The sequence below is a fragment of the Trachinotus anak genome, unplaced genomic scaffold (assembly GCF_046630095.1).
Source record: "Trachinotus anak isolate AG129_WGS33_773 ecotype Australia unplaced genomic scaffold, CSIRO_AGI_Tana_v1 ptg000014l, whole genome shotgun sequence".
Taxonomy (NCBI): Eukaryota; Metazoa; Chordata; class Actinopteri; order Carangiformes; family Carangidae; genus Trachinotus; species Trachinotus anak.
This window is the reverse complement of record NW_027273865.1, coordinates 16,121,898-16,139,878: the sequence shown is the minus strand read 5'-3', so window position 1 is coordinate 16,139,878 and position 17,981 is coordinate 16,121,898. Positions and strand designations below refer to the sequence as shown.

Sequence of the window (17,981 nt, the reverse complement as noted above, 5' to 3'; positions counted from 1 at the left end):
AAAACAAATACGGAGATAAAAAAAAAATACAAACAGTTAAGAGAATCAATGGTATAATAACAAGGCAAAATGCCACCTGTAATAACATAGGAACAATAACAAGTGAGAGTGTTACTGACCCTGCAGATACTGGTGCATGTGTCTGGAGTCAGTCTGCTCTCCTGTGAGGCGACCACAGCAGCAGAGACCCCGCTGTCACCTGACAACACAGCAGTCCCACAATAAGTCACTGAAACTGCATCAGTGTTGAGTGTTTTCGCTTTAGCTCCACAGCACATTTCCAATCAGTGCTTTGTTCTGATGTGTGCAGATGATGCACTCACCACTGAACTTCTGAGGCAAAGCATTTACTGGATTCAAATCCATCACACAGGTTGTGTCACCCCCCCCCCCCCCCCCCCCCCACGACACAGTTTCAGTGTTTGCCCTGAGTCAGGACAGGTGTCAGTGTGGTTGTTGTGAGTGGGGTGGGGACAGTTGCTCAGGTGACTGAAACCAACGCCCCTTGGAGACAAACAGTCATCAGCCGGTGACAGAGGGAGCAGCGGCTTCACTGCAGAGCGGCGCTCACATGCAGATACCCGCTGGGACGGCAGCCTATGGATGAGCATCTTATTCATACTTTATTTCAGCCTGATTTTATATTTTCATCATAAAAAAAAAAAAATAAAATAAATAAATAAAACACTCAGTGTGGCTGAATCTGAATTGACTCACTGCCATGGATCGACTGGATGAATGGAGCTTCAAGTCCAAGAAAATGGACCTGGAGGAGGATTTCTGCTTCGACTACGGGGCGGAGGAAATAACAGATTATCAAGACCCCAATGAACTTCTGGCCGCTTTGAAACAAAAGGAGGAAGAGGTTATTTTGGCAGCCCAGCTGGGAAACGCGTTGCTCCTGGAAAACCGTCGGCTGAAAGAGCAGAGCGAAAAGCTTCATGAGCAGTACGCAGACAAGCTGGAGGTAAGAGTCGCCTGCTTCTGTGCACTGCTCAGGTAAATGATGTCCGGCGACGCTGTTCGGGGGGGAAACGTGTGCTTGACAAAGTTTTGACGACGCGGTTTCTGTCGATGTTCGAGGTGGGTGGATGAGAAATGAGATGAAGTTTCCTGCTTTTTGGTTGAAAGGCGACTTTGGGAATGAACTGTGATATACTGAAGGAAATATATTCCACTGGATTTCTCTTAATGAATGTGTCATAAATTATACCCGGATTAGATTACAAGGATGTTTTCGGGTTTCTGTGTAGCTATATGTTCAACCTTAAATACTCAACTTTGACACAATGTAACATGCAGTTTTAAAATATAATGAAAAAAAAAACCCCCACAAACAATATGAACAGCGGTAATCATAGGTACATCATTCAGGAGGCTATATTCCAAAATGCATTGTAAAACTTTTTTTTTTTTTTTTTTTAAATCAGTGTGATATATTAAGCATCCATAGGAAATCTGCTGTAAATGTGTCAAGGGATTTGCGTTATCATTACCAAAGCAGCTGCCATTCACAAAGTCTATAAACAGGCAGAAAAGTTCCACCTCAGATTGTTGCATTACTAAACATTGCTATGCCTGATCGGCCTCATGCCTCTTTTTGTACCCGGTTTCCTTTTTTCTCTCTCTCTCTTTGAAAGGATCTGACTCCAGAAAGTATTTCTCTCAGCCCTCCCAAACTGTTTATGACACTAACTCCCACTGAGGCATCAGCCTTTAACCTCTGCGCCTAATACAGGGAGAGAACTGCTGTTACACGCTCAGCGACGGTGTCCACAGATTTACTGGGAGCCCCTCAACACTCACACACACTTTAAGCACACTGAAATGATGTAGTGATGATTCTCCACATTTGATAAATGTCTGCAAACCAACAGATAAATCCAGCCCAACAGCAACAAAGGTGACATCGAGCTGTCTGCGCACTTGAACCTGTGTTTGTCTTTGTTTGTGAAGCCGATGTCTGCTGCACAGCATTACACCCCTGAGTGGTTCGGACAGACTAAATGATGGCCTCATCGCACCTCTCAGGGTGAATGATGATGTCTCCTTCAGGAGTTCACTCTTAAATCTGATCAGGTGTGGCTACCACTTAAATCGCAATGAGGACAAACAGACGAGGTGGAAACGTGACAAAAGTACTTTACATGGCATGAAGAGAATGTCAAAAGCTGATCTGCAAGACAGGTGGAGGAGCTATGATTTTAATGTAAGGGTGCGACTAGCAATTATTTTCATCAACAGCAGATTATTATGTCAATGAATTGATTAATCACTTACTCTTTAAAATGTAAGTGAAAATAGCATTGCTTTATTGTCCGAAGCCAAAGGAGTTTTTATCCATGTATTATATCACATGAAATAGCTGAAAAGACAATTAATCAGTTCTGTTGACTGACTAGTCCACCAATCGTTTCAGCTCCGGTAACAGATCTGATGTTTTTCTGTGGTAGCAGGACAAATTATTTGTTGTAGATTCTCAGTGCAGCTCAACTCAGATTGCAGCTGTCACAAATATCCTGTGATCACATTTCCTGTAAATGAGGCTCATTGTTGATTCTTTCCAAAACAATACGTTTAGCCGTCACATCTGATTGCCAAAAGGGTAACTGAACAGCACCGTAGTTTCAAACCAACACATAGTATAAAAATTGTGAATGAGTTGCATTTATGGCTTGACGCGTGTGACTTTTGTTGTCCCTCAGTGATATTCCCACTGTCACCGATGAAGACATTGATCATTACCCCCTCTCTTTAGGAGCTGGAGCAGGGCAGGCATGAGCTGCGGCTGAAGCTGGAGGGCTGCCAGTCCCAGTGGGAGAGCCAGGTGGGGGACCTGGAGAGGGATGCGAGGGAGCTGAGCGTCCAGGTGGAGCAGCTCACCCAGGCCCTCGGCGAGGCCGAGAAGGACAAGAGTCGAGCCCAGCTGGCGCACAGCGAGCACACACAGCGACTCAGAGAGGAGCTCAATACAGTGAGTGCCACATGTGGATAGTAGTTTTTAGTTTAGTGGAAGTGGATGGTTGAGCGTGTGTGAATTTAATCTAATTCTGTCTGCAGCACATGAAGTGAGGGTGAATTATAGAGCTGGGTGCATAGTAACTGAGCCTCAGGGAAACAAACACCTGCTGAAGGCCTGAGTCAAACTAGATAAGATGGGCCGTCACCTAATCCACATGCTGAAACTCGGTGTTCTCTACAAACCACTCAGGTATCAGTCTGACTCAGTCTAATCAGTTCTACAGCGAGGACAGACTCTCAGACTGTTTACAGCCTCAGAGCGAGGCCATGGCAAAATTTACTTACTGCACAAATACAAGTTTTCATCTGAGCAGGAGAGACAGAGGTGGAAGTTGTTTAGTCGGAAGCTATGAAGCAAAGTCTGAGTTGTTGGCTTGAGGCAAATGATCCGTGCAGTGTGGAGCAGGATGGAAATGATATGTAAACAAGAGGGGGAGTGAGAGTTAAGGCCCTGACTTGATTTCAGATCTAGGACAGAGGGAGGAACGCTTAGAGAGGTTGCGGAAGATGCTGCTTTCACTTTACTCAACTCCAGTGCATGTTTGTTAGTTTGGTGGAAAAGTATTCAGCACATGAAGATAGACCTGAAACAAGTGAAAAAAAATTGTGAATTGCAGCCTCTTTTATTCACTCTTCTGATTCTGATTTCAGCTTCTACATTTTCTGCCTCTCTCTGTTTTATATCACTGTAACGTGAATATCTTTGAGTTTTGGCCTGTTGGTTGAAGCTATTTGAAGACGCCATCTTGGGATTTAGTTACTAAATGTGGTAATCATTTTTTCACTATTCTGGCATTCGAAGCATGAATTGATTAATTGGGGAAATAATTGATTATGAAAATAATGATTAGCTGCAGCCCGTTAGAGCTTCGTAATCTATTAAACCAGATCCAGTTTACTCAGTAACATGATGTTAGCTTTCACCTCAGGTGTTTGTATGACGTAATGGACAAGAGCAGTGACAACACCTGTCTCACCTCACCTGTCTCAAGACCTGTCTCATTATCAGTGCATTTGTGTTAAAGTCAAATCATCATGATCCTCAGTATCGTACAATGTACACTGGGAGGAAAATCAAACTGGTTACGTATTTTACAGCCTCTTATCAGCGGACATGAAGGAGCTGATTGCATCACACAGCTGGACAACCTTGAGTATTTTTCCAGCCTGAGAAAGTAGGGATTGTTTTAGAGTTGTGACGTGTTACTGTGCACTCGACCGATCACTTAGCAGAGCAGTTCTCTGTGTCGTGATCATCAAACCTGAGCTCGCAAAGTTAAAAATGAATCCAAATAACGGTGTACACCCTCCCACAAGTCAAGGTCCACAGAATAAAGAACTATGAATGTCTTTCTTCCTCTGTGGTCAGGCTGAAGGATTTATACTGAGGGAAAACCGACTCCCTAGAAGTTCAGGAAGGAGTCCATTTAGATAAAAGGTGCTATCTCTGTTTGGGCTGTTCGAGGAAAAGGAAGTAGAAAATATGTTTTATTTGGCCGTCCAGCATCAGACATGGGCAGCGTGAAGAGGCTGCATGTCTGATATGCCCTTACCTGGTGTGGTGAGTTGTGTTTGTATTTCTGTGAGTGTGTCAGCGTGTTTGTACAGGTTCTCCCAGAGTTATGACCAGAACATCCGTCGATTCTTTTCTCAACAAATTGATCATTTGTGCGACTAAAGGTTAGAAAAAAAGTGTCTGACCAACAGTCCAAAACTTTGAACAAAACTTTATTATTCAGCTAATTGTTTCTGCTCTTGGCTTCAATAGAGTTTTACAGATTGTGAATCTGCATATAATGATGACTAGCAGGTGTCAAAGAGCTTGAAACACTATATCCTAATTGTGAGAGTGTAACCAGAGCCAGACAGGAATCTGGAGAAGGACCACATTATCACAGGAGAGAGAGAGAGAGAGAGAGGGAGAGAGAGAGAGAGAGAGAGAGAGAGAGAGAGAGAGAGAGAGAGAGAGAGAGAGAGAGAGAGAGAGAGAGAGAGAGAGAGAGAGAGAGAGAGACCTGCGTCTGCTCAGAAGAAACAATGCTGGCGTGTGCCAGGTCATCACATGCTGGCTGTTTAAAGAGCAGCTAAGGTCCAGGAGAGCGTTGAAGCCTGTCAGGTGTTTTTCTTAAATGTGATCATTCCTGCTGCTGGAAAACAGCTGAGAGGACTCATCAATCAATCATTAATTTTTTTTTGTGTCTGATGCATCAGTTTGTTAATTTATAACTTGAGGAGTGAATTTCCAGGCAATCTCCAAATGTTTAGCACAGAAAACCATAAAATCTGATTCTGCTGAGCCAGAATGTACCTGACATTATTTACACCGATAGAAAGAAAAATTTGATTAAGACATTTTGCTGATTTAATATCCTTCTTGTGCAAGAAAATGTTTCACAAATTAACATTATCAGTGTATTAGAAACTTGGATTTAAAGATATCTACTGAAGAAGGAATACCAGACTGGAAAGGGAGTATGATAAGATATGATATGATGAGATTCTGTTAAAGTAGGTTTGAGTCATTTACTCAACTCTGAAGAAATAAATAATATTTCCCTAAAGGTAAGCTAAGGACATTGCTTTGGACCTGTGTCAAGTTAAATAAAATATAACCATAAGTCACTCACAGTTTTGGTTATCATGTTTACAGTGGTCACAATAAGCTACAGTCAATATTGAATCTGAATTATCACAGTTCTTCTACTAGACGGGCGCTCAGACAGCACATAGCTTCACCAGGGCCAGTGTCAAACAACATAAACCAGACTTCAGAGAAAATAATTCAAAATTATAGTAAATTTTAAAATTTTGGGTTCTTCCCTAATACCCAAAATTAAAATAAAAATGACACTTTTTGTTTTGGTTTTCTTGTCAAACCAATTTTAAGCTATCACCTTGGTTTCTGAGAAACTGTGATAGTGTATAGTTTCGCTATTTATTTTCATGTTTCACCCAAAAGCATAAAATATCAGTTATCAAAGCAGTAACCTATCAATTTTCACTTAATTGACTAACTTTAGAAGCTTACTATTTTTTTGACATTTCATAGTCTAAATAATTAATTGTTCATTTGAGAAAAAGAACCAGCACATTAGTTAATAATGAAAATATTCGTTTTGTTGCAGCCCAAATATTTGGTCCACCCTGTTTTTATAAATCAGGGTGGACTGGGCATAAACAAAATACGTGGTGATTTGGTCTTTTCTGTGTCAGATCAACTTTTCACCTCCTGCTTTCCACTCGGTGTTACATGATCACCTTCCGTGCCTGTGGATCACAGTGTGTTATTGGACAACTGAGACAAATCCCTCACTGTGGATTTCCGTTATTGTAAAAGGAGACGCCCAACTTGAGGCGAGCCCCCGTGACCCCTGCTCCCTCTGGCAGCATCACCCAGCTCATAAACAAAAAGGAAAAGACAATACGCGCTGAAGAGAGATATAAATCTTTCATTTGCTCCTTTGATGTTGCTCCTCATACCCCAACATCCCATCATCCCAGGGGAAAGCCATCTTTTCTGTGCGCTCCCTGAGGGGCCCGGCTGTAGCTGGGGTAGTCAGCTGTTGGATACCTCAGTGTTTGGACTGGTGAAGGCCTGAGGCTTGGGGGCCATGTGAGGGGATGCCATCTTTGTGTCTCTACCAAATGGAGCGTCCTCCTTCCACTTCTGTTTTGGTGATTCTCAGTGGGTCGCTGCCTCTATTGTGGAGGAGGCCCGTGTTGACGAGACCAGGCAGCGATAATGACGACTCACGGATGCATACATTCATCTTTAAGGTCTCCTCCTCATAGTGTGTCTGCTATGTTTTGTTTTTGTCCATCAGTGCATGCTTTACTCTGTCTCACACACACACACACACACACACACACACTTCCCACTAATTTTAGCCCTCATGCCTGCCTCACCTCCTCTATACACTCTTATAAACAAGTCCACACAAGATGCCCCCCCCCCCCGCTCAACTTTACCCTCCTGATGTCCAAGTTTACCCTCCGCCACATTGTTGTCCAATGTGGCATGATGATGTCACTGGCAAGAACAAGATGCCCTCTGCTCCATCTGCCGCAGAGGCCCATTCTTTCATCTTGTATTATGTGGCGGTGATGGGACCTGACAGGGGCCCGCCGAACTGCTGAGTAAGGGGAACTGAGGGTCTGAAACCAGAACGGGGGAGGAGGGGCGTTGGTGGGAGGCTTTAGAACTTGCACAGCAGCACTCCAGAGACCCCTGAGTTTTTGTATTTTGAAATCATTTGGTGCCTCAGAGAGAAGTTCTGTGAAAGTGGACGAATTCAAGACAAACAAAAAGAGAAACAAAACAGATGAGAAAGTGATTTATCTTCATCAACGTTATCACCATGGTTTGTCAACGACCGGCTAATGTTTCCTCTTCTTTTGATGGAGCCATGTTGCTTTTTGTTCAGTTACAGCGGTGGTTCTGTCTTTTTGGCTGATGATCTGTTAAAGGTGGCCTGTGGAGATTTCTGGTAAATAAAATTATGTTGACATTCAGCGTTTCTCACAGCACTTTGTGTGTGTGGCCAAACAAACATTTCCTTCCTCATAAAACATTTGCAAAAGCTCTTGGCCTGTTTCTGCCGTTGACTGTTGATCAGCTGAACACTGTGAAACCATCATCAGTAGTTTAAATCTCAAAACAGTGACTCATGTGTAAGAGCAATCTTCCATAGCACTATTAGTAGTCAAAAACTCCGCAATGGACGTCTTCAAATTAGCCAATGTGCCCTTGATCTTTGGACATGAGTCATGAGCAGTTCAACAAAAATATAATTTTTCCTTCTCAAGGTCTGAAGAGGTTTAAAATAGCCAGTGTTTTACAAGAATAAAAGCAAAACATATTTTCTGTCTTTCATACCCCTTTAATCTCCTTATTGTGCCCACCCAGATTTTATCTTTGGACCCCATTGAGATCTATCTTGGATACCACTGGGTAACAGGAACACACTGGAGCCACTTGCAGTTCCTTTTAAGGCTGTAGAGAAAACCATATCTCATTTTTCTTTTGCTGCAGGGCCCACAGCAAAAACAATACCAAACACATATTTAATTCCAGGCACCTAATCCCCACCTTTCAGGCAGGTATCATATTACATTTCTTCTCATCGGGGTCTAGATTACAGGACTTGATCTCAGAGAGACCTCCTGCTATATATTTTGTTATTTTAAGATGCAAGATTGTGGGCACAATTTTCTTGAAGCTCATGCCTCAGGCAAGCTTTGTTTTGGAGTTTGAAGTTGACTGATACACATGCATGATTCCACTTTTCTTGGTCATGGTTTAATTCCTGGCTGAGTGTTTAAATCGGTCTGTAAACCCCTCCTCATGTCAATAAATGCACACATAGGAATGACCTGCAAATTCAGAAGCTATATGTCTGTTTTCTTTCAGTCCATTTGTGAGTCTTGAGTGTCCGTGATTTCTCTCTGACGTGCATTTGTGTGTGCGTAGGCGATGGAGGTGGAGAGGGCCGTGTCCAGCGAGTTGCGGGCTCTAAAACAGGAGCTCCACCAGAAAGGAAGCCACAACAGGCCGCAGGATGAGGAGCTGATTGGTGCCATGAAGGAGCAGGTAACTACTGTGCACAAACATTTCACATGTACCACTAAATGCTGAAACCAAACCAAAGCTAATCCAAAATGTAACCGCTATGATAAAAGGATTCTTTGGTAAATGTGTCTAGTCTAAATCTATGATCAGTGATCAATGATCAGAGCACACTGCAGCAGCATGTGTGCTTCCTATTACATTTTCTGCCTGAGGTACTGATTGTATTGCGAGCTACTGGTTCATCTTGCCTTATCTTTGGCTTTATTATTTACACAGGAAAATCTTTGGCTGCAGGATTTTCAGATTCAAGCTTTTTTTTTTTTTTTTTTAAATATCTTTCCCAAAACATAAAGAACACAATGCAATGTTCCAGTAAAACATCAAAGTGCAGGCAACAGAACAAGTCTGAGCACATCAAGGAAGTGTAACAAAATGAAATAAGACAAACCATTAAACAACACAGTACGAAGAAAACACTGCACAAACATGGGGCAGCACCTTCTCACAATAAAACTGCCATTTTTATGTTCAGCCACCATGGTACCTGGTATGCAGGACATTATGTTGTCATGGTGACGTATGTTCCTCTGTGACTCTTTTACTCTTTTACTCCATTACTCTTTGGCTTTGTAGTGTGAACATGTTAATTCAAGAGCAACAGTTTAAACTCCATACTCACACCACAGAAACCCCATATGGAGTAGACGCTCTGATGAGATTTTAAAGCACATACTGTATAAATTTGCATCTTAATAAAGCAACACAGATCCCAGACATTGGGGTAACTCCTTAACAAGTTCAAATTAATACCAGATATTTAGCATGCGAAGACAATCATGTTGATATAAAAATCTTTGGTAATTAGTTGAATTAGGAGGAAACTGATTTTTTTCCTAAATGCAATAACTGAATAACTGAATAACTGGAGATGTCCTGATTAGGTTTTGGTGTGTCTTGATGCATAAATATTAGTGAATGATTGCGAATACTGTGATAACATGTATTCTTTTGTCATGGAGATCATGGTTGGATATAAAGCAAAATATCAAAGTGCCTCTTATGCACAAAAAAATTAAACTAAACTTGAGTGAACTTCCTTTGAAAAGTATTAGTCCTTTCAAATAGAGATTTAAAAGAGACACTATCCATCACTGATTTTACCCAGTCAGGCTTTGCTGGACTCCTCCAGTGGTGGAGAACTATCCTTCAAGCAGCAATAAAGCCTGCCAACGGGCAGACAGTTCCTGCTTAATTATTACCCTTCTCATAGTTTTAATTATTTTTATTTTTTTCAGGGAGAATAAAATCTGAAAAAATATTTTCAGTGCCTGTCCAAACACTAACAGATATAAACATTGGTGGATTGATGGTTGTGATGCAAGGGAACAGTGGGAGTTAGTGAGAGTTTTCCTTTCAGAGAAGAGTGAGAGTTTTCCTTTTTTTGTGATATTTAAGATCTGTGTTTTGTGTGTTTTTCCAGGTGTTGCGTCTCACCCAGAAGGAACAGGTGCTGGAGCAGCGTTTGGAGAGTGTGTGTCAAGAAAACACTGAGCTGAGAGCGAGTTTGGCCTCTTTACAGACACGTCTAGCTCTGCACGACCAACTCAACCAGCAACACAGCCAGCAGGTACATATACAAATACATTACATACTGAAGAAACACAGGCAAGCCAACACAGACGCACCTGGAGCGTCATACTTTCTTCAAAGTAAATGCACATTCATTAGTGTTCATTGTAGCAGCAGGAAACAGGTTCAGTGTGGTTGGTACATGAATGAAAGAGCCTCAATAACAAAGGGATTTTCTGCTCCCTGCCTGGCGGCCTGGGTTTCGGCAGGATTGTGGAGAGCATTGCTAAACAATCACCTCATCCCTGTCATTGTAACTTTCACTTGCAATTCTGGATTCCACTCATGTTCATTTAGTTACATGTTGAGCTGAAGGCTGGAATCTGGCTTGTCAGGATTTTTCTCGCAGTAGTGGAGTTTTTGCACAATTGTCTCATGACAGATTTTCCAAAAGCACCCTTGGCCCAGCGTAAAATCACTTTTGTGTCATCACATTCATCTCCCTCTGTCAATTATCCACATAGTCTATGAGGATTCATAATCTTATCTTAATCTCTTTCATTTGTTGTACTTGTTAACATCAGACTCACATTTGTGCCTGCGGGCTTTGTATGTGTTCACGTGTGTGTTCATCTGTGTGTGTTCCTCCTGGTGTTTTCAGCTATCCGAGGCATGGCAGGAGGTGGAGGTTGCACGGAGTCGCTCACAGCAGCTGCAGGCCCAGGTGGAGGAACTTCAGGAGGTGTCCCTGCAGGAAGCCAGGAGCTGTGGAGACGCCTCCCTGTTGTCCGAGCTGGAGAGCAGCCTGGAGATGGCAGGGCTGGGAGTCAGCAAAGAAGAGGTACTAAAGCAGCAGCACTTGATTTTTTTTCCAGGAAATGTACAATGTTATAGTATATGTCAAAATTTGGATATAAGATTAGATATACCAGGACAGAATTTGTCCATATCAGATACTCTTTGCAGTAGGTGAGCTTGAGAAAAAGTTTAAAATTCTTCTTATAACCCAGTTACAGGCAGAGCCATAGAGTCAAAACGAAAGTAGGTCTTTGCCCAGAAGTAGGAAATACTGAACAATACAACGAACACAACCCACCTTGACTACGAGGCAGAGGGGGGATAAATTTAACTAAGTACTATAACAGACAGAAACAGCAGATAGTTTTCTGTGGGACCGGCTGCACTAACCTTTCCTCCATACTGTGGTTGGCAAGTGGTATTTTTGGGCTTATTCTATTGTGGTCCTGCCCACAATGATTCACGTCTGTTTTGAGGGGAAATTGTGTTCCTGCGATGGCTGGAAACAAGACAAGAATTTTTTATGTGTGTGTGTGTGTGTGTGTACAAATGTATATATAAATATATATATATATATTGCTAACACAATAATGGCACCAAGGCAACATTATCTATAGGTTCAATTCTAGGAAACATGTATGAATGTTGTCGTAGTGAAAGTACAGTAACGGTCTGTGCAGAGAGGTACAGGCTCACAGAACATTTTGTTCTCTGTGACAGTGTGATTTGTGATTGATGCAAGGACACACTCTGCAAGAAGAAGGTGTGAAAGTCCTGGTTTTCAAAGTGGAGACACCACAAAGAAATATCAGAGGTGGCTTGTTGCAGAAAACACAAGTTTGAGTGATGCCTGCAAGAGAGCAGGGAAACTGACTGACAGTAAAGGCAGGTCATACTCTGGATGTCTACTGTTATTGTTTTTGTTCCAGCAGGAAAATGTGATATATAACTGCGCTTGTGAGTCATTCGCTACATTTCCTGTTTGTCATGGCCACATTGTAGGAGAGTTTCCCCGTTTCATAGCTGTCAATGCATGTACACACCTGTGTCTGTAACCTTATCATAAAAGTGTAATTATGTGTTCTACCAATATTAACCTGCGCAGGATTCTTTGATAGGTTATCATGAGATCAAAATCATCATGTGATGTATTTGACTCAGTGAAGTTATATAAAGTGCTGAGGTAATGTTTGCACCTCCCAGTGTGTAAATGGTTGATGTCAGTCAAGTTGACCCAGTTTCTTTGTCAGGAACCTCTTATTTTTCATTAAAACATCTGAAACATTAGCTCTCTTCATGTAGTCCAACTATATGATATCAGCCTACAAGCTATATCAATTGTGCTGTGGAAGTAACTCAAAACCTCAGTTAATAGTTAAGGTCAAAATGTCTTTTTTTTTTTTTTGAAAGTCAAAATTAACATGAATCAACATGCCTCATCTCTTATTCTTCTTAGATTATGCAAGAAATGGGCTCCATCCTTGAGTTACTGCTCCCGTTGACCCAGGAACTGAACAGCCCAGGGAGGTCAGAGGTCCTGGATCAACAGGAGGACGTACAGGCCATGCTGCGCCGCCTAAAGGGGGTCGCCCAAACGCTGGCACAGGAATCCAGCCCTCAGGTAAGTGAGAGCCACACAAAAGAAACAAGTGGGGCAGGAGAGAAAATGCAAATAAAAGGCTGACCTTGTTTGAAATCAAAGGAGGATGGGAATATTACACACATATAGGACATATATGAATCGTATATCATTACAAGCAGCCTACCAAAATACCACATTCATTAATGTATCCACAGTTGGCCCATCTGCCCCCTAGTGGCTGTTAGTGGCACTATTTTGTTGTCACACTGAACTATATACTGAGGAACTGTGGCCTTGTTTATCCTAAGGATGCCAACGAGTTGTTGCAATCGATATCTTACATGCTCTGCTAAACCTCTACTTGCTGTGAGCGAGCATGTACAATTATCCAGTTGTGTCTCATGGCGTTTGTAGACCTTTCAGACCAGTAACGTGTGTTTACCACTGTAACTAAATATCCCTGCCCAGCCTCTTCCTCCCTTGCAGCACCATGCATGTAGGGCAACACCACAGAAACTGCTTTTGCTGAAAACGTATGTGATAATGCTCAGCCGACACCTGATCTCTTTGCGAATGTCTCTGTCCCAGGAGCTGAATCAGGCTTTTGTCGACAGGACGGGTGATCAGTGTGGGAATACGAGCGCAGCACAGGAGCTGAGAGATCAGGTAACCCAGTGTTGAACAAACACGTCTGTCAGGGAGGGGCAGCACCTGTGGCAGCCCATTATTTTAGGATTTAGCTGGGCCAGTACTGACCCTGGTATTGTCACTGTATCCATCTTAGTGTCATGTACAGATTCAATGACCTTTGAGTAGCTTTGCATTTTTACCAGAGTTTCCTAGTTTGAGTCTTTTTTTTGTCACAAAATGTGTATAGCCAAGTATAACACCTGAATTAGTTTAGTCAACTTCACAAATTACAAACTGTCTGTCAAACTGGTTTTTATTTTATCATATCACATTTTTTAATTTTTGTTATAAATTGCAACATAATTCACGTCACTTTGCAGAACATCAGGCTGCAGCAGGAAAACACTGAGCTGAGACAGAAGCTGCAGAGCATACAGGAGCAGGCTGAAGTCGTCCAGCAGGCCATCAAAGACCGAGATGAAGCCATAGCCAAGTGAGAAGCTCATTATTTCTCAACATGCTCTATGCAAATTTTAATATCACACATATATATGTATATTTTTGGTTGAATACCTGAAAGAAACTACTCTTGGATGATAAAGCATTTGCTATGTGTCTAAATAAAGAGACAGAAGTAATTCACAGTTCCTGTAGAAAGCTGCTCCTGCAGCCATAATAATGACTTTTTACCTGTGATGAGGTTGAACAATCCCAAGAGTAATAATTTCTAGTATATGACTGTGATGTGTCATGATTTCTTGGCAGGAAAAACCTGATGGAAATCGAGTTGGTGAGAAGTAAAAATGATATGATGTCTCTGAACAACCAGTTGTTAGAAGCCATCCAACGTAAGCTGGAACTGTCACAGGAGCTGGAGGCCTGGCAGGTGAGTTCCCCGTTTATCCATAATGCTTTTTGCCCATCACATCCAGAATTCCTGCTGTGTGAAATTTTACACATTTAGGTTCAAAAACATTGCAGACTAAAAATCACTTTTTGAGGCATGCTGACTATGGTTTTGATGACAGATGATAGACAGGAGATGAATGAATCTCAGTCTGTCCTCAGTGGGAGGTCAGGGACAGACCAGCCATATCCCTCTCAGCCCTGTCAGTCTGGAGGGATATGAACGGCAGGTGTCTCTGTCCATGAGTCCTTCTGCTGCTGAGTCACGATGCCAAGCTGAGCCATCTGCTGGAGGGTCTGATCTCTCATGCTTTAATGACGACACTGCAGATAATATTTAGACCAAAACACTGATTCGTTTTCTGGAGAAATCATGTTTGTTAGCTGAAAGCGGTAGTATGCTATTCCCTCCTGAAAGGTTAAAATCATTCAGATAGAAGAAGCACCCATGCAGAATAGAAATAAATAAAGATAAAAGAAAGAATAAAGAAGGAAATAAAATCTGTTCAATATGCAGAGATGTGCAGCAAGCCATGTAAAGCTCAGCTACACTGAGCTGAATAGTTCATAGGAACAGAGAAAAATAAATGAATAAAATAAATAAATAATAGTTTCGATCATGAAGACAGTGTGACTAGGCATCAGTACATATTATTGTACTACAGTGATGGTTAAAATCAGCTGGGAACAAATGCAAGAAAAGCCTATATTTACTGTATAGCTTCATGTTGGACAAAGTAGTCGATGACTTTATTGCTCTCACTGTATGTGTTAAGGCTCAGGAGCTGTTATGAGCTGTGGTGCTTCATATGTAGCCATTTAGTGATGTTAGATTAATCCTTGTTCCTTGGCCCGTGATGGCTGAACTTTACATCACAGTTCACTGGAATTTGTTAGCTAGCTGACAAACACACAAACAGGATCTAAAACATAACCTCCTCGAAATTGAAAGGATAAGGCTGGTTATAATTTGTATTTTCAAATCCAATGAAAAGGTAAACCTAACAATGCTAGTCCCTCTCTGTGTACTTTCCGACGTCTGCTGCCACACTGTGGCACTCAGCCCTTAGCTTGTTAGTTCCTACTGAAGAATAAATATTTGCATTTTAAAAAGGTTAAAAAGGCTGACTAACTTTTCAAATCGGTTGGGCGCTGTAGTTTTTAGCAAGCATTACACCAACAGGAGAAAATAGTGCCTTGGTTGGGGACTATTTTCAGCTGCGTATTAATACACAATTAGACCTCTAGTGATTAATTACTGCAGCAGCACAGTATATTTGGGGTCGACTCACGTAACCTACAGTGGCCGTGTTCATCGTATTGAAGAAGCATGTCACTCAGTGTAACAGTGTGGCTCTCTGATGTGTTTTCAGTAGTTATGGCACAAAGCAATAAGTGTTATCAGAATTTAGCGACACAGGCAATTCTTGTTAGCAGAATCAACTGATTGATGGTTTTGGTCTTCTTGTGGGATTTATTGACAATTTAGAAAATATGTAATGCAAACAGACAATAAATGACTGATACTTGATGTCAGTAAAAATATATGCAACACCAATGAGCAGTGACAAAAAAGGTCGCTGCAACGATAATGACACATTGTTAACAATCAAGTAAATCTGATACAGTCCGATGACTATGTAAAGTGAGTCAGAAAGATATAAGGACAGTGCTGACGTGCTATTCTTGCCCAACATATGAGACACCAGACTGAATCGCTTGCCATCAGACTTCCTGCTCATTTCCTCTTCCTCTCCACCTTTCCTCAGGACGACATCCAGATCATCATCAACCAGCAGCTCAGGTCCCAGCAGCAGTCGGAGCAGCCTCAGAAGAAGCCCACCTCCAATGGCATGTCATTCTTCCGCAGGCCCAGCAAGACAACCTCCACGTGGACACGCCAGCCCTCCTCCTCATCCTCCACCTGGAGTTCAGACACTAATCAGGACCAAACCCAATCCCCCTGGAGGGACTGGTTAAGACGTGGCAAAGGGGTGCAGTATGGCAAATAATGGACACTGAGTGCCGAGGAGAGGACGGAGGAAAGTCACAAATAAACCTCTCTGTACATCACGTATGGTGCAAAAGAGCCATAAAAACACTTTCAATTCAGTGATGAACAACAGAGCCACAATGGACAAAGACTTGTCAAACAGACCCTTAATGAAACACATTTCACTGAGAGGCTGGGCCTTCCTGAAACCTAAACTGTGACAAACTGGGGCACTAGCATTTTCACAGAATTACATTTGAAGGTTTGCTTGAGACTGTAAATATTGTGCCTTATTTTGTAATGTTGCAACTGTCTAACTGTCTGAGACTTTATATGGTATACATAATAGTGTAGGTATAGATGAGTAGAGAGCATTTGTTTGGATTATTTAACTTCACGAAGTACAGTGAAGAAATAAACAGTTAATTTCTAACTGTACTGAATTTTGTCTCGACATACCAAGTTGGATGTGAGAAGTTAGAAGTAAAAAAATGTTGAGAAAACTGATATTTTTTTACAATTTCATTTTTTTGGTTTCTAATAAAAAACCAAATATGTTCTCTGAATGATGACTTGGTGTGGCAGACACACGTACTGTATGTGTATGTTCTGTGACTCAGTGTTCAGTGTTTAAGCTGCTCAGTTCAAATCGTGTTGTCTCCTAAGCTGTCACACTGACGATGACGACTAACAGGAATGATTGCCAGCTAATTTCGTAAAACAACAAATTGTCATTTCAGGTTTTTGTGTCTTTGATTGTTTGTGTAGCAAGCATTAGACAAAATGATTAAAGGGGACAAGTGTTGTAAACCTTTTTGTCTAATTACAAAATTCAATTCATACATACATACATATGTATGATATACTGGACATTATGCCCAAATGTGTTTTTAACGTTGTTCTTCTTCATGTGTATTAATGGGGTAGGCAAAACATTAGAAACACTTTTCAGTGTAATGTTTATCAACACAGCAAAGTAGCCTACAACCTCAACAATAAACATATAGTTAAATAAACACCCCTCTGACAGTGTCCTGAACATTAGTATCTTTCTAAAGGTAGAATTTATGGCTGAGCTGTTTGTGAATTGCATGTGATTTTACAGATATAAGTGGCCAGAGTACCAGGGAGTGTGTATATGTTTATTTTTCACATAATCCACATTTAAAAACATTTCTTTAATTTTACCTAGATCTGTTTCCAAATCCAAACTTCATAAACACATTTTGAAAGAACAGCAGCCCACACATCAGCAAAACGACGGCTTCATCCAGGCTTGTCTCTGGACAAAGCACCAGGATAATGTACAGAGTCAGACATGCAGTCTGCTGCTGCCCTCTGCTGATGGTCAGCAAACACTACAAAGTTCAGCGTAAGATACTAGTTCAAGCAGATGTACCTGAAAAGAAAGAAAGACCGAAAGAAAGAAAGATTATTTATAATTTACTGTAGATACTTTTATCTCATATATCACTCATTACATGGAAACTGCCCAAGGCCCTCAGAATCCCAGGGGTTCCTATAGTCTCAAATCCATGTGACTAAGGTCAACATAATTTAATTAATCAAAACTTAATCGCAAAGGTTTGTTTTATCACTTTGCTCCAATTTCACATACTCTGTGTAACGTAACTAATATAGAAAATGTCATATTATTCCAGTATTTGAGAACTGTAAAGCTGCAGCCAAAAATGATATTTATTATCAATACATCTGACAGTTATTTTCTTTGATCATTGATTGTGCGGTGTATAAAATGCCATAAACTAGTGAAAAATGGTCATCGTTATTCTCTGAGGCTCAAATTAGGGAATTCAAATTGCTTGTCAGTCAAGAGAAAGATGTTAAGTTTACTGCTATAGAAAACTGACACTTGCAAATATTCACTTTTGAGGAACTAGATATAATAAAAT

At 41.3% G+C, this 17,981-nt stretch overlaps 1 protein-coding gene across 2 annotated transcripts; it reads left to right on the top strand.

The window, feature by feature from the left end:
* The first annotated feature begins 552 nt into the window (after nt 1–552).
* Nucleotides 553–16,878, top strand: LOC139632049 (BICD family-like cargo adapter 1). 2 transcript variants are annotated; one of them, XM_071496784.1, is made up of 10 exons: nt 553–967; nt 2,759–2,974; nt 8,492–8,611; nt 10,071–10,217; nt 10,821–11,000; nt 12,414–12,578; nt 13,128–13,205; nt 13,550–13,662; nt 13,935–14,055; nt 15,845–16,878. In XM_071496784.1, exons 1-10 carry the CDS (start codon nt 722–724, stop codon nt 16,085–16,087), a joined length of 1,629 nt encoding a protein of 542 aa, XP_071352885.1. In that variant the 5' UTR covers nt 553–721; the 3' UTR covers nt 16,088–16,878. The 2 variants fall into 2 exon arrangements, with proteins under 2 accessions (XP_071352885.1, XP_071352886.1); XM_071496785.1 differs by having other exon boundaries at nt 952–1,083.
* The last annotated feature ends 1,103 nt before the right edge of the window (nt 16,879–17,981 follow it).